Source organism: Macaca thibetana, chromosome 9 (genome assembly GCF_024542745.1).
Source record: "Macaca thibetana thibetana isolate TM-01 chromosome 9, ASM2454274v1, whole genome shotgun sequence".
Taxonomy (NCBI): domain Eukaryota; kingdom Metazoa; phylum Chordata; class Mammalia; order Primates; family Cercopithecidae; genus Macaca; species Macaca thibetana.
The window spans coordinates 42,546,309-42,563,289 of record NC_065586.1 but is presented as its reverse complement, the minus strand read 5'-3'; the positions used below and the strand labels follow the sequence as shown (position 1 = coordinate 42,563,289).

General features: G+C 37.6%; 1 protein-coding gene across 10 annotated transcripts in view; it reads left to right on the top strand.

Annotated features, from left to right (window-relative positions):
* Positions 1-16,981, top strand: part of ZFAND4 (zinc finger AN1-type containing 4) — a 58,472-nt gene that overhangs the window by 40,356 nt on the left and 1,135 nt on the right. For 8 of the 10 annotated variants that reach the window (XM_050805318.1, XM_050805319.1, XM_050805316.1 and 5 more), the window contains 3 exons: positions 7,268-8,419; positions 9,436-9,490; positions 15,455-15,575. In XM_050805318.1, coding sequence (XP_050661275.1) covers positions 7,268-8,419; positions 9,436-9,490; positions 15,455-15,575 — 1,328 coding nt within the window. Of the gene's footprint in view, positions 1-7,267; positions 8,420-8,903; positions 9,529-15,454; positions 15,963-16,981 lie in introns of those variants that run through there. The other 2 variants (XM_050805323.1, XM_050805322.1) reach the window with 2 other exon arrangements.

The window sequence follows — 16,981 nt, the reverse complement described above, 5'->3', positions numbered from 1 at the left end:
TTCCTTTTTTCAAATTTGTATGCCCTTTATTTCTTTCTCTTGCCTGATTTCTCCAGCTAGGACTTCTAGTACTAGTACTTCCATTTAGGGTTCCTGATGATATATTCTCTTAGCATTTGTCCAAAAACTTATTTTTACCTTTTTAATTTTGAGAAATGTTTAATTCTTTTTTTTTTTTTTTTTTGAGATGGAGTCTTGCTCTGTTGTCCAGGCTGGAGTGCAGTGGCGTGGTCTCGGCTCACTGCAACCTCTGCCTCCCAGGTTCAAGCGATTCTCCTGCCTCAGCTTCCCGAGTACCTGGGACTACAGGTGTGCGCCACCATGCCCAACTAATTTTTGTTTCTTAAATAGAGATAGGGTTTCATCATGTTGGCCAGGATGGTTTTGATCTCTTGATCCCGTGATCTGCCTGACTCAGCCTCCCAAAGTGCTGGGATTACAGGTGTGAGCCACTGCACCTGGCTGAGAAATGTTTAATTATTTAGAAATGTTATAAGACTAGATTCATCGATTAATATTTTCCCACATTTGCTTTCTGTTTGGATTTTTTTTTAGCTGATCTATTTGCGAGTTAAGATATCATGACACTTCCCCCAAATACTTTAGCATGTGTCTCCTAAGAATAAGTGCCACCTTTTACATGATTATGATACAGTTACCATACTCATTTATGATTGATACATATTATGTCATCTATATTCATATTTCTCAGGTCTTAATAATGTGCTTAATAGCATTTTATATTGTTTTTGATCTGGGATCCAATCAAGAACGATGCATTGCATTTCATTGTAATGTTTTCATCTCTTCTAAGCCTTATTTGGACATTCATGTAAAATATTTTAGAAGAATGTAAATCAGTTGTTTTGTAAAATATTCTTCAATTTGGAGATTTGGCTATTTCATTATGATTAGATGGAAGTTGAACATTTTTGGTAGGAATACTACACAGATGATTTATTCTTCTCAGTGCAACACATCAGAAGGCACATAATGTTAATTTGTAGTAGTTTCTTTTTCTTTTTTTTTTTTTTAAAGAAAATTTGCAATTTTAGTTGGTGTTTCCTCATTAGTCCATGAGTAGTTTAATATATTTTGAAAATGTTCTGGTGGTAGAGGCTTTTTGGTTTTTCTTTTTCTTTTCTTTTCTTTTTTTAAGAGGTGGGAGTCTTACTATGTTACTGAACTGGGATCAAGGGATCCTCCCATTTCAGCCTCCCACATGGCTGGGACTATGTGTGCAGAACCATGCCGTGCTTGATTTTTCATTGTTTTTAATTTCTAGTTTTATTGCTTGGAACTCAGAGAATGTTGTTTGTATTTCTACTTTATAGCATTTTATTCTTTGGGATCTAATAGCACTTTTCATGAATATATACCTCAGAAGACAGTTTATTCTCTATCGTAAAGGTAAAAGTTTGCTAGATGTTTATAAGATAGACCTTATTGATTAAGGTTTTTTTTTTTTTTGGTCAACTTGATCTGTCTTAGAATGAGAATTGTAATAGATGAAGGTCTATTATTCATAGGTTTCTGTGTATTTCTCTTTTCATTTCCCATACTTTTTGCTGTAAGAAGGTAGTAGTTGTGTAATTTGGTACATAAATATTAATAACTTATATTTTCACTGTGTTGCTAGTTACAAAAGCAGTGAAATGTTTGATCTCTATCACACTGACTGACTTTCCCCTTGAATTTTCATTGCCTGATATCAGGCCCATACCTACTGGTATCTTCTTGGTTTCATTTGCTTGGTATACCTTTTCCCATGCCTCTATTTATTAACTTTTAAGTTACTTTGTTTTATATATTTCCTTTATATACAGTATAGAGTTGGTTTTTGCTTTGTGAGCCAGTTTGAAATTTTAAAAAATGGGTAACTTAATCACATTTATATTTATTGATATGACTTCATATTTGGTCTTAAATGTCTTATTTTGTTATATTTACAGTTTCCTTCTCTATGCTTGCTTTTGTGTGTATCTGTATATATGAATGTGTAAGTGTGTATTTTTTGGTATTTCAGAAGGCTTTTGCATTTTGTTTTATTGATTCACTTTACATTAATACTGTTTATTGTGTTCTTGATCTGCCTTTTCCTTATTTAACCTTCTCCTCTTTCATTTGCCAGCTTTAAGTATCCTTTGACTCCCAATTACTAAGTGAAAATCAGGGAACATTTTTCTTTTCTCTCTTCATCCTCTCATTAAAAATTTTTTCTGCTTTTTAAAAGAAAACATAGCATTTACAAATCATTTATCTTTGTACTCACCCTTATTTTAGTTTTAGTTATATTCCATCTTTTTTTTTTTTTTTTGAGATGGAGTCTTGCCCTGTCGACCAGGCTGGAGTGCAATGGTGTGATCTTGGCTCACTGTAACCTCTGCCTCCTGGGTTCAAGCGATTCTTCTGCCTAAGCCTCTCGAGTAGCTGGGATTACAGGTGTGCGCCCCCACGCCCGGCTAATTTTTTTTTGTATCTTTATTAGAAACAGTGTTTCACCATGTTGGCCAGGCTGGTCTCGAACTCATGACCTTGTGATCCACCCACCTTAGCCTCCCAAAGTGCTGGGATTACAGGCATGAGCCACTGTGCCCAGCCAATTATATTCCATTCTTATGATCAGTCTTTTTGCTGTAGGTTTCTCCATACATTTTAGTTAGAAGAAGCTCATCTAAAGTCCTCAAGAAAGGCTTGTAGGTACAGTAATTCTTGAATTTTTCGATGTTCAAACCCTTTTCTTTAGACTTAACATTTTTTGTTTTTACCATTATGTAGGATATTAATTGTAGGTTTTTCTTCTATTTTGGTATTTTCCTATTTACATTGATACATAATAGATATACTTTCAGGGTACATGTGATAATTTAATACATGAATATAATTTGTAAACATCAAATCAGTATAATTGGGATATCCATAACCTTAAATATTCATCTTCTTTTTAACGCTGGAAACATTAGCCTTAATCCTTAAATACGGCTTGCCTAGATATAAAATGCTTAGTTCACATCTTTTCCCTTGAGTTTGTCTAAAATGTTTCTCTGCTGTTGTTTTGCTTTTTATATTGCCATTGGGAAATCTAATCACCAATCTTTCTTTTCTCTGTAAATGATTTGGTTTTCTTGTCTAGAGAAAATGAGGATTTTTTTTTTCTTTTAAATGTAATGGTTTTACTAGGATGTATCTTGGAATTAACTCTTCAGGGTCAATTTTCACTATACACTTGAGCCTTTTTAACATAAAGATTCAAGTCTTCTTTATTTCAGGATGATTTCTTACAATTTATGTTTTTTCTTTTTTAGTACTTTGTTTTTTTGGTTTGTTTTCGTTTTTGGAACTTTTTTTTTTTTTTTTTTTTGAGATGGAGTCTCGCTCTGTCACCCAGGCTGGAGTGCAGTGGCGCGATCTGGGCCCACTGCAAGCTCCGCCTCCCAGGTTCACGCCGTTCTCCCGCCTCAGCCTCCGGAGTAGTTGGACTACAGGCGCCCGCCACCGCGCCCAGCTGATTTTTTTGTATTTTTAATAGAGACAGGGTTTCACCGTGTTAGCCAGGATGGTCTCGATCTCCTGAACTGGGGATTTGCCCACCTCGGCCTCCCAGAGTGCTGGGATTATAGACGTGAGCCACCGCACCCGGCCTTTGGTGCTTATTTTATACATAAGTTAGAACGTCATCGTCGTTGTCGTTTTTTTTTTGTTTGTTTTGTTTTGTTTTAGAGACAGGGTCTTGTGGTGTCACCCAGGCTGGGGTGCCATAGCCTGAGCTCACTGCAGCCTCGAACTCCTGGACTCAAGTGACCTTCCTGCCTCAGCGGCATGAGATACCCTGCCTGCCCTGTTAGAACTTCTATGTCTAATATACAAGCACCTTCTCTCTTATCCTTTTACATTCTTTATTTTTATTCTTTTGGCTGTTTTCATACCTTTCTTCAGTATTCTTTATTAAATGTTCAGTAGAATTCTAGTCTTCTGTGGGCACCTTGTAATTTAGTCTTCATTTCTGAGATGATTTTGTTTTCTGCAGAGTATTTCTGGGTTTGCTCACCTCTCATTTCATATCTTCCTATTACTTTTATCCATTCTGCCTTGAGTTTTTGCATTTGTGATTTGATGAGATTTTTAAAAATATCTGCAAATTCTAACTTAAAGATACTTAATTTAAGTTGGGATATTGTGATGTAGTTTTCTTTTGTTTCATTGTTTTAAGGAGAATTTTCATTAGCTAAAATGTCTGATTCTCATTTTCTGTTTTATTTTTATAGCAACTTTACATGGATTTGGTCTGCCTTTTTCTGTTTATTTTGTAACTGTATTTTCCATAATTTTATTTACTTAGATGAGTATTAACAGTTATATATTAATACACAGAAGCGAGGATTTTGTATAGGGAAGTTTCTTATTTCAAAAGCACTCTCTTCCGTTGGTGTAGTGAAATGCAGGTTTTTTAAATCAATGACACACTTTTGAGATGGGGTCTTGCTCTGTCACCCAGGCTGGGGTGTAATACGTGGCATGATCTTGACTCACTGCAACCTCCGCCTCCTGAGCTCAAGCTATCCTCCCACCTCAACCTCCCAAGTAGCTGGGACCACAGGCTCCTGCCACTATGTCCAGCTAATTTTTTTGTATTATTGGTAAAGATGGGTTTTTGTCATGTTTTCCAGGCTGGTCTTGAACTCCTGAGCTCAAGCGATCTTTCCAGCTTGGCCTCCCAAAGTGCTGGGGTTATGGGTGTGAGCCACCATGCCTGGCCCAAATCAATGACACTCTTATTAGAGGGCAGTGTCAGTATGTTTTCTAAGTTGTGATTCACTATTGTTTTTGTAGGATCCTTACTTTCCCTTTCCTGCTTCTTTCTTTACTTTTACTATCAAAGTCTCAGTGGGTGCCTTTTCCTTTCAATTTACCCCTTCTGTCTCCAAAAGTGATGCCTTCTTGAAGGTACCTCCTTTATCCTGAACAACTTTAAGGTGGGGTGTGTTGGCTCATGCCTATAATCCCAGAACTTTGGGAGGCCGAGGCGGGAGGATCACTTGAATCCAGGAGTTTGAGACCAGCCTATCAACATAGGGAGACCCCGTCTCTACAAAAAATACAAAAATTAGCTGGGCATGGTGATGTGTGTCTGTAGTCCCAGCTACTCAGAGGATCAGTTGACCCTGGGAGGGCAAGGCTGCAGTGAGCCATTATTGTCCACTGCACTCTAGCCTGGGTAACAGAGCCAGACCCTGTCTCAAAAAATACACATAAAAATAAAGTCAATTCCTTTTAATTTCTCAGTAGCGTGTGTTTGATATCTCATATCTTAGACCTATTTTTAGTATCTTCATAATCAAGTGGGATTTTTGTCTTTTGTGGATTTTTCTTTGTTCCATCAGCTGTAGGTTATGCAAACCTCTCCTTTTCTTTTTTACTTCCCCCCCGGCTTTTTTAAGTTTTATTTTGGTGAAGCTCTTACTCTTGCCTGTCTCTCACCACAGGCATAGGCTTTGCAGATGAGTTTCTTGGATTGGGAAATAGTTTGAAGTTCATATTATATGTCTCCCAGTTTTTCTGAGGCATGGGTTATGAGTGATTTTATTTGTGTATGCTGTTGATATGTGTAGTTTTTCTGGAGCATGGAGAAATTCAGTTTTAGGCAGCTGTCATTAATTTTGACAGCTCAAAAGTCATATCCTTCATTTTTGAAGAATTTTTTGCTGGATAAAGAATTGCAGATTGGGCCAGGCATGGTGGCTCACACCTGTAATCCCAGCACTTTGGGAGGCCAAGATGGGTGAATCACCTGAGGTCGGGAGTTCGAGACCAGCCTGGTCAACCTAGAGAAACCCCATCTCTACTAAAAATACAAAAATTAGCTGGACATGGTGGCGGGTGCCTGTAATCCCAGCTACTCAGGAGGCTGAGGCAGAAGAATTGCTTGAACCCGGGAGGCGGAGGTTGCAGTGAGCTGAGATTATGTCATTGCACTCTAGCCTGGGTGACAAGAGTGAAACTCTATCTCCAGGATAAAAGCATCTACAGGAGCCAGCTCATCTTTCTAAGGTTCTTCTTCCTTAGCTCCTCTAATTTTTCTTGCCTCAGTTGGTATCCACTGAATTATCCAGCTCTTCTTATATTTTCATATATTTTATATTTTCTATAAGTGGGAGCATTGGTATGTCATAAGATATTCCATCCCATCCTCATGCCTGCTTGCTACCATTTTTGCTTACTTTTAAGAGCTGAGATTTCTTAATGTTTAGTTCTCCACTTTATTCATAAGATCTTGAAGTTTTATGGTACTTTTATTAAAATCTACTATGCCAGAGGGCCCCAGGACCCACCCCAGGTGTGATGGTTTGATAGGAAGATTCACAGGGCTGTAGTATGTTGTTGTATATAGTTGTACTTATTGCTAAGATTTATTACAGCAAAAAGATACAAGGCAAAATCAGCAAATGTAAAAGGTGCATAGAGCCACGTCTGGAGGAAACCAGGCACAAGCTTCCTAGAATCCTCTTTCAGTGGAGTCTCATGAGACGTGCTTAGTCCTCTATCAATGAGTCGTGACAACATATGTGAAATGTTATTTACCAGGGAGGCTCATTAGAGACTCTGTGCCCAGGGATTTTACTGGGCCTCTTCATGTAGGCACCCTCTGCCTAGTGTTTGCAGTTCAGACTCCCAGAAGGAATGCAAGTGTTCATCATGAACTGTATTATTGCATAAATAGTTTGGCACAATGAGCCACTCTTATCAGTTAGGTTCATGGGAACCCTCCTGAACCTCCTGAAATAGATGTTCCCAGAAGCCAGCCAGAGGCCAGTGTTGCCAGCAAGTCTTTTCAAGGATAGCGGTTTAGGCCTTTTAACTCTTTCTTTCTTTCTTTTTTTTTAGGGTTGATAACTTTTTTTCTGTATACCAATCCAATGAAACATTTATTCAACATAGTAGGAAAAATTGTTGGAGATCTAAAATAGGTCAGCAATGTCTTATCTAATATAATCAGTTCATTTTCTTTGTAGTAAAACTCTGAGAAACGGTAGTAAGCAAAATAAAACAAAATTATTTTTCTTTAATATTACTGGAAAAGTATACTCAGTGAAGGAAAATAGCATCTTCCCTATCATAATCTTAAGATTTTATTTTTCTTAAACATTTTAAATTGAGATAGTAAAAGTGCCAGTATGTTATGGTAAGTAACATTTTCTTCCTTCACTAATTTTTGTTAATGGGCAGAGAAAATGACTGTGTAAAGAAACTGTATATTCATTCCTTTTAGCCTAAGAAAGCTGTCAAGATAAAACCTCACCCACCTATAGCTCCTCGACCTTCTAGTGGTTCCACTGCACCATCTCGCCACCGATTGTTAAGGGTCCTCCCCAACATTGGTCAATCTTGTTTACCTGCTTTTGGGAATGCATATCTGCCCGAAATCTCCAGGAATGGAGTTTCAAGTTTGGCAACTCAACTCCCTGCTGAGAGATCCATGTCTTCTATCACTGGTGAATTTCTTAAGGAAAATAATAGCTGGGAGACTAACACACTGTCTCACTCCAGTAGCAACGTCAAACTACCTCCTCAGATACCCCATTTGGAGTTGGGAAATGACCAGGAGCTTGCTGACTCTGTTCTCCATCTTGGATCATCCCTGCCTAGGCAGACAAAACACTTTTTAGGAAACTTGCCATCTAGTAATGAGAACACTGTCTTACCTTCAGAAGAATGTGTAATCGAAGAATCACTTCTACCTGAAGTGGGCTCACTGGCTTCATTTGCAGATGGAAATGCTGATGAGCAGAGCAGCGGCTTAGAAGATGCATGCAAAGTGAATCCGGAGTTGTTACTCACTAATGCTGACAAAGGGTTGAAAGCTCCAGAGCAGCATCTTAAGCATGCTGCGGGAGTGCTGAGTGGGGAATCAGTAGAGACTTCAGTTCTTAACTACCGGGAATTAAGTCCTCACAAGAATAGACTCTTGTCACCTCTTCGCTGTTCTGCACCAATGTCGCTACATAATTCTCTGGTGAAACCACAGAGACAGTCCAAATGTTTTGATTTTGGGAAACTACAGCCTTCTTCTCGGTCACTGGATGTTCAAAACATAACTGATTGTTCTTCCTCTAGGACCCCTCGCTTTCAAGGGGTTAAAGTTGATTCACCTGGGAAAAGATCTGATGTTATTTCCAAAGTTGAGGCTCGGGATATCACAGAAATGGCTAACAAGGCTTCCAAAGAACCTGTTGATTGTGTAAATAATATCAATTTTCTTGCTTCACTGGCCCGGAGCACAAGCAGAGATAGATTACAGAGCACACGTGGGGCAGGCAGGCCTCAGACCTCTGGAATTGGGCTGTCTACAAACCTCCAGCATTTTCAGGAAGAAAACCTTAGGAAAAGTTCTCCCCAGTTAGAACATCCAGAAGTTTTTTTGGTCAGTATTTTCCTTTCAGCATGCTCTAGTAGTTACCCTTGTAGTGATCCAACTTACTTAAAGTTTGGTTTTTGTTTACATAAATAAGGAAGGCTAAAATTATTTTCATAAGTTTATCTGAAAATGTTTCTTTAGTTTGTATAAAATCTTCTTGATGGTTGAATTTTGAATGCTGTTTTAGTCCTGAAATGAGAATAGTAATTTGAACATAAATTAATGTAAACAGTTTATCAGATATGTATGTATATTTTGAACTCCTCGAACTCCTGGGCTCAAGCAATCCTCCTGCCTTAGCCTCCTGAGTAGCTGGGAATATAAGGACATGCCAATACACTGGTATTTTTAAATACGTATTAAAAATATGTATTTTTAAATGCTAAATCTTTTTAATGTTTTTTTCTATCCCAAGTAGGAACTTTTTATTTGAGTCATCAAATTTTACTCTCTCTCTCCCCCCTTTTTTTTTTTTTTTTTTTTGAGACAGGGTCTCATTCTGTCACCCAGGCTGGAGCACATTGGCATAAACATGGTTCACTGCAGCCTTGACCTCCCGGGCTCAAGCAATCCTCCCACCCCAGTCTCTCGAGTCACTGAGACTACAGGCATATGCCACCATGCCTGATTAACTTTTATATTCTTTGTAGAGATGGGGTTTCACCATGTTGCCCAGGCTGCTCTCAAACTCCTGGAACACAGCGGTGCAATCATAGCTCACTGCAGCCGCGATGTCCTAGGCTCAAGCGATCCTCTCACCTCAGCCTCCCAAAGTGCTGGGATTACAGGCATGAGTCACCACACCCAGCAAATTTTACCCTCTTAAAGATAAATAATAAGCATGATATTGCTAGATGTGCAATCAGGTTCTGAGTTAATTTAATTAAACAAAAATTGGATTAAATAATTTAAAATGAAAGTCCAACAGCATGTTAGTGATAAAATACAAGTATTTCATGTTTGTTGATCATTTCTATTCTTCATTGACTCACCTCTATAGATGTTTTGTGTTTTAATTGTAGTCTGCCCATGGTGTTGGAATGAATGGAAATAATGCAGCAACAGGGAAAAGCGTAGGTAAGCTACAGATAATTTTGAAAACAATATAAGGCTGATAATTACATAATTATGCATCCGGTTGAATTTTCAAAGAGAAATGGGAAGAACCTTCTCTGTGGCATGTAAAGAGTAAATTCTCTCCCTAAATGTTTTTTCCAATTAAGAAAATAATTATGAGAACGGACTGTAGGATACACATAAAGAGCAAAACAAAAATTGAAATGGAAATGTCTTGTCTTGGAAGAGGTGTTATCTATGTCAAAAAAACCACAAGATTATTGAAGAATGAACATGTAGTTCCCAACCACCTTAGTTACTGGCCACTCTACAGCCATGTGGGTTTTGAAGAATTACCCTAGAAAGATGTCTTTTGACATCATGGCCAAACATCAGAGGTGGTGGCAAGAATCTCTTTTTGATGATCTGTCATTTCTGGATAAAAGAAAGGGACCGTCTCTAGGGCCATCCCTTTCCATGGCATACTAGTAGAAGTGACTATAACATTAGCACTTCTTTCTGCCAATATAGAAAAACATTAAAGATGCACTGGCTAGTCCTTATTTTCAGGCAGGAAGGAAGCCATCTTTTTAAATGTTTTAATACCCAGACCAGGGATGGGAAACTTGTTACCAAAGATGTGCCACCTTTGTAGCCCCAAGGGTTTAAAAAATATTTGTTATGGTTGTCATGTGAGTTTTATGTTTTTATTGAAGACATTTAGGGTTTGTTTTTCATTCCTATGTAAGGCCCAAGTTATAAAGTCATAATCTATTTGCATATTTTTTCAATTCTTTTGTACTGTGGTAAAATAAACATAACATAAATTTTACTGTCATAACCATTTTTAAGTATAAAGTTCAGTGACTTTCACATTGTTGGGGATCCATCACCATCTTTCTCCAGAACACCTTTCAAACTGAAACACTTTTCCCCCTCCCACCACCTTGGCAACCACCATTTCATTTCCTAATTCAATGATTTTTTAGGTACTCTAAGTACCTCATGTAAGTGGAATCATACAGTATTTGTCTTTTTATGACTGGCTTATTTCACTTATCAGAATGTCCTCAAGATTTACCCATGTAGTAGTACATATCAAATTTTTTTCTTTTGGGGGCTGATACTCTATTGTACGTGTGTGTGTACACACACACACAATATACACATACACACAGAGCACATTTTGCTTATCCATTAATCTGTTAATAAACAGTTGTATTGCTTCCGTGTTTTAGCTATTGTGAATAATGGTGCTGTGAACACTACTTTCAATTATTTAGAATATATACCCAGAATGAAATTGCGGGATCAGAAGGTATTTCTATTTTTAATTTTTTGAGGAACCATCATATTGTTTTCCACAGTTGCTGTACCATGTTTCATTCCATCAACAGTGCAAAAGGATTCCAATTTCTCCACATGCTTGGCAACACTTGTTATTTTCCTATTTTTTTTTGCTAGTAGCCATCCTAATGGGTGTGAGGTGATGTCACTGTGGTTTTGATTTGCATATCTGTGATGATTAGTGTTACTGATTATTGATTCCCTAATTAGTGAAGTTGATTTCCTAATGAGTAGTTTCATGTGCTTATTGGTCGTTTCTAGATCTTCTTTGGAGAAATGTCTTTTCATGTTTTCCCCCCCCTCCAACCCAAACTGTATCCAACTTTATTAAAGATACTTTCCTTAAACAATCATGGTATTTCAGGCAGGACATGGACAGACAGTCATTAACAGTATACAACAACTTTCAAACTCCCTTCTTCAGTGGAATACCAAAAATCAGAAAGCCACTATAAAACCCAATGAAATATCTGATGTTCTGAACAGGGGAAGTTTAGAGTGAGGGTTGACATTCACATTTAGCATGTTGTTTAACAACTTTTCACAAGCCGACCCTGACTTTCAGGAAGTGCAATAAAAATGGCAGAATTTATCTGAAGATCCACAATCTAGAAATGGAACCACTGCTTTTTTGACAGGTGCCAGCTCAGTGGCATCACTGGAAAGTCCAGAATGCCTGACACATTAGGAAATCCAATGTCTGACACATTAGGAAATCCAGTTTGTTTATTTTCTCCTTTTGTTACCTGTGCCTTTGGTGTCATATCCAAGAAATCACCACCAAATCCAGTATCATGAAGCTTTTCCCCTATCTTTTCTTCTAGAAGTTTTATAGTTTTAGGTCTTATGTTTAGGACTTCGATCCATTTTGAGTTAATTGTTATGTAGAGTGTAAGGTAAGGGTTCCACTTCATTCTTTTGCATGTGAACATCCCATTTTCTTGCTAACTTTTGTTGAAACACTGTCCTTCTTCATTGAATGGTCTTGGCGCCCGTATTGAAAGTCATTTGATCATGTATATGAGGATTTGTTTCTGGACTCTCTACTCATTGGTCTATGTGTCTGTTTTATGCCAGTGTCACATTGTTTTCATTACTGTAATTTATTGACTTTTAATGTTATAGTTGTTGTTTTTCCTTGACACATAACTCTGTCCTGCCCTAACACATGGCTAATCTTCTTGGAAATTTGCATTACAGCCATCCCTACTCACTCAGCTCTAGTTCAGTCTTCAGTGCTGGCTCACGTCTCACTTGCTACTCTTCTGAAACTGCTATTGCTGTGGTCACTGACGATCTCCATAATTTCAAATCCATTGGATGCCTCCTTATCTTTATCTTACTTGATTTTTGTGTCCTTCATTCTTGAAATAGTTTTTTTTTTTTTTTTTTTTAATTCTAGGCTATCACATTGTTTTAAATTCTTTCGTTTTAATCTTTTTTTAACCTCAGTTTTCTTCTGTCCTTTTTTTTTTTTTTTAACCAGCCCTCTGCTTGTCACCAGATACATGCTCTTTTTGTTTGATTTCATTTAGGTTTGAAGTATCAGCTGCTAGCTGCAGTAGAGCTGTGTAACTTGCTTCCATTTTCTCTCACCATAATAACTATCATTCTGAATTATCTAGAAGAGTCTGTATATATTTTGATGCAAGTTTCATTTAATTGACCTCCTAGATTCCTCCATTGGTCCTCTGTTCTTTTCACTGTAAGGTTTTCCTTGGAAACTGTATCAATTATTGTAGTTTTAGCCATTGATTTTAGGCAGATGACTACCAACCTTGTGTCTGAAACACTAATTTATTACTTTTTGCTGCCTTTCTGTTGGGTCAGTTTTTGTAGATTCTGTTAGATGTTAGATCAAATATGAGACTAGGAAATGGCAAACAAGTGAATTACCTCAAGTACCTTTCATCTTCTTCTGAAAAGCAACTCTTCCCATCAATATGATTTTATGGATTTTTTTCTTTATTCATCTGTTCAGTACACATTTGAGAGAAGGCGTCAGAGAGGAGTTGATAATTGATGATGTCTTACAGGACAAGTCAAATGCTACGGGGTTGACAGGTAGAGTTTATTTTAGAAGAGATTGCAGATGTAGAAGGACTTGGTACATCCTTCAGGGTGGGTTTGACATGGTAAATTACGGTGTCTCTGGATAGTTAGAAAGGCATTATATTGGACATAATAATACCTTAAATGCCAGTCCAAGGAATTTATATTTTTCCTGTTTATAGTGGGGAATCAATATGTTTAATGATGGTTCACACAGTAGTTGACTAATAGTTTTCTCTGAATGGTAGAAGGATGTATGGAAGCTGCTCTCATAGAATACTTATATTTTTGTGCTGCCTCATTACTGTCACTAATGTATTCTCTGTCTCTACACATTCACAAGAGTTGTTTTTTTTTTGGCAGAGTCTCGCTCTTGCCTGGTTAGGCTGAAGTGCAGTGGCACGATCTCGGCTCACTGCAACCTCTTCCTCACGGGTTGAAGCGATTCTTCTGCCTCAGCCTCCTGAGTAGCTGGGACTACAGACACGTGCTACCATGCCCAGCTAACTTTTGTATTTTTAGTAGAGACGGGGTTTTACCATGTTGGCCTGACTGGTCTCGAACTCCTGACCTCAGGTGATTTGCCAACCTTGGCCTCCCAAAGTGCTAGGATTACAGGTGTGAGCCACCGTGCCTGGCCTCACAAGAGTTCTTGAATGAAAAAAAGTGTGGAGAATACTGAGTTAAGTATCCCCTAAGAAAAGAAAAAAAATGAAAATGTGACTACAGTGAATTAAATTATTATCAGAGATTCTTCACCATTGTTTAAGGAAGAATATCCTAAGCCTGAATTTTAAAGATAGTTTCGAGTAGATAAACTTCCATTGGGCATCATGTAATATATGCCTTTCTTTGGTGTCCTGTGCAAGTGCAAGTAAATATCTTTTTAAAAATATTTTAAATAATGGAATTACACCATCACCTTTGTGAGATGTTCTTGGTATCTCTAAGTGCACTTGAGAAAGAAAATGTTTATTAACTGAGTTGGTACCCAGGCACTATTAGGAGTCACTCCAGTTGTTTCAAATTTTGTTTCTAGTTTTGGCAAGATCTGGGAATGTATTTTAGACTGGTAATAAAGAAGATTTAATTTTGCTGGGCTTGTGTACAAATTACCTAATCTCTGTTGTGACAAAAGACATAGAACCAATTAATTGTAAATCCGATTTTTTGAACCCTTTAAGAAATTTCAGACTTTTAGCTGCCAAATAAATACCAAGCTTAGGCCTCCCAAACCTTTTTCAGTAGTGGAGAAAAGGTCCCAGCACTATTGACACTACCAGTTGTTCCTCACTCCTTCCACTTGTTCTTGCATTTTTTCTTTGCCTCTTGCTTCTTAGCCTTTGAGTGACACCAAGCACATGTGTACTTATACTGTTACTTTATCAACTATGGGCAGGAACTTTGAGTCTCTCTGCTTATGACTGGGGTTTGTTGGCATTTTGATCAGTTCTAAAAGACATTTCACTTAGTAATTAAAGAAATTGATTTGGCCTGGCACGGTGGCTCACACCTGTAATCCCAGCACTTTGGGAGGCCGAGATGGTCGGATCATGAGGTCAGGAGTTCAAGAGCAGAACAGACAGACCAAGATGGTAAAACCCCATCTCTACTAAAAATACAAAAAAATTAGCTGGGCATGGCGGCGTACGCCTGTAGTCCCAGCTACTCGGGAGGCTGAGGCAGAAGAATCACTTGAACCTAGGAGGCGGAGCTTGCAGTGAGCCAAGATCGTGCCACTGCACTCCAGCCTGGGCAACAGAGCGAAACTGTCCCAAAAAAAGAAAAAAAAAAACAAACCAGATTTAATTCTTTCTTATGTAATAACAGATGCACTCTTATTTTTAAGGTAAAAACTCAAAGTTGATACAGTAGTACAGAATTCAGTAAATATTTTTGGAAAACTAGTAGTACTGTGAAATTGATCTGTGTACTGTGTTAGTATTATTAATATGACATTTTATGTAATTATAACATGCTTAAAACTTTCAGAGTGCTTTTTACATATGTGGACTGAACTGACCTTAAAGTGCTTATTAATCTAGAGAGAAAAATACATGTTCTATTATGTTAAAAATAAACATATTGAAGTTTTGAAAAAATAAATGACTTGCTCGTGGTTTCATGAACTTACTGTCTGTGGTGTAATAGGACTAAAAGGCATGTTTCATGATACTCTGGTACTCCTTTTTGGTGTGAACAAACAGAATATTTGTATTGCAATCATGTTCTCAGAGGTTTCATCAAATATGATTTTGAAGCAGACATTTTTCTTTATTCTCTGTCAAAATTTGGTATACTTTATATAAACTGATTACCATTAGAAATAATCAGAAAAGTGGTGTGTATAAGAAGTTCTAAAAATATAAATGCTAATCAGTGGAAACCTACCACATCTTAAAAAAAATAGTTCCACTGCAACTTGACCTGTAGATTTTATAAATAATTTTAGATATAAAAATAGCACAAATTAATTTTTATGGCATAGATATTTACTTTGATAGGACTATGTTTTGTGTTTTGCTTAATAGTTTCATGTTTAGGATTTTATGCCTGTGTTAATCAAGGTGTCCTTTCTCTAAACAGGAGAATGTACTACTCATCACCTCCCACCTGTGAAAGCCCCTCTTCAGGCAAAGAAGAAAAAAACAAATCATTGTTTTCTTTGTGGAAAGAAAACAGGACTGGCTAGTAGCTACGAATGCAGGCAGGTTGGCCAGCTGGAGAAGCTGAGATGCTTTCTCTGTGATAACCCAGCTTGGGGATTAGGCAAAATAAAATATTTAAATTGCTTATTTATAACATCATTAAGATGATGTTCAAATAGCTATGTTCAGTTGAACTTCTAATTGGCTGAAGTAAAGAACAAGTAGATAGCTCATGAGTTTCCAAAAGATAAAAACAGATCCTTCCCTGTCCTTTAAGTTAGGAGATTTAAACTAATCTGAGAGTGTACCTTTTTTGTCTTATGATGAACCTGCTTGGATTTTGTTTGAACAGCACCTTGGAAGAACCCCTCCCTGAATATTCTATTAAAAATTAACAAAAAAAGTAAAAGTTGATATAAAATAGATGAATAATATATTTCCAAAAATTATGAAATTTTTGTTACCGTAATTATTTATTTCATTAGTATTGATGGATATCCTCCAAGGATGATATGTCATCTTGGATGTCAGCCCTTAGATTGAGGCTAGGCTTGAAAATAACTGCTGCTGCGGCCTGTTTTTTTTTTTTTTTTTTTCAGTACTGCGATCATAGCTCACTGGAGCCTTGATGTCTTGGGCTCAAGCGATCCCCCTGCCTCAGCCTCCCTAATAGCTAGGACTATAGGCATGCGCCATCATGCCTGGTTAATTTTTTAAATGTTTTGTAGAGACAGATCTCACTATATTGCCTAGGCTGGTCTCAAACTCCTGGCCTCAACTGATCTTCTCACCTTGGCCTCCCAAAGTGCTGGAATTTCAGGTGTGAGCCGCCACCACACTCAGCCTATTCCCTGCTTTTTAGAGTGTATTCTGTTCAAATGAAAACAACTTATCTTGCTACTAGAGATATTTTAAAAAATTCTTTCATGGCATAGTTAGATTTTTCTATTTTAATTTTATCATGAGACTGAATTTCTCAGAAATTCAGAATTCTTTGAGGTTTACTAGGTATAAGAGAAATGATGGGCATATTTATCGGCTTTTTGCAGTTTTACTACTGATAGAGTTCTACACCCTGTTTCTTTTTTTTTTTTTTTTTTTTTTTTCTTCTTCTTTTTGAGACTGAGTCTTGCTCTGTCACCAGGCTGGAGTGCAGTGGCATGATCTTGGCTCACTGCAACCTCCACCTCCTGGGTTCAAGCAATTCTCTTGCCTCAGCCTCCCAAGTAGCTGGACTACAGGTACATGCCAGCACGCCCAGCTAATTTTTGTATTTTTAGTAGAGATGGGTTTTCACCATGTTGGTCAGGATGGCCTCGAGATCCACCCGCCTCGGCCTTCCAAAGTGCTGAGATTACAGGCATGAGCCACCGCACTTGGCCTATCCTGTTTCATTCTATAATGACTTCTTTATCATAAATTGTCATATTTGTAGACAATTAACTTGTTCTTTTTAGGGGGTATT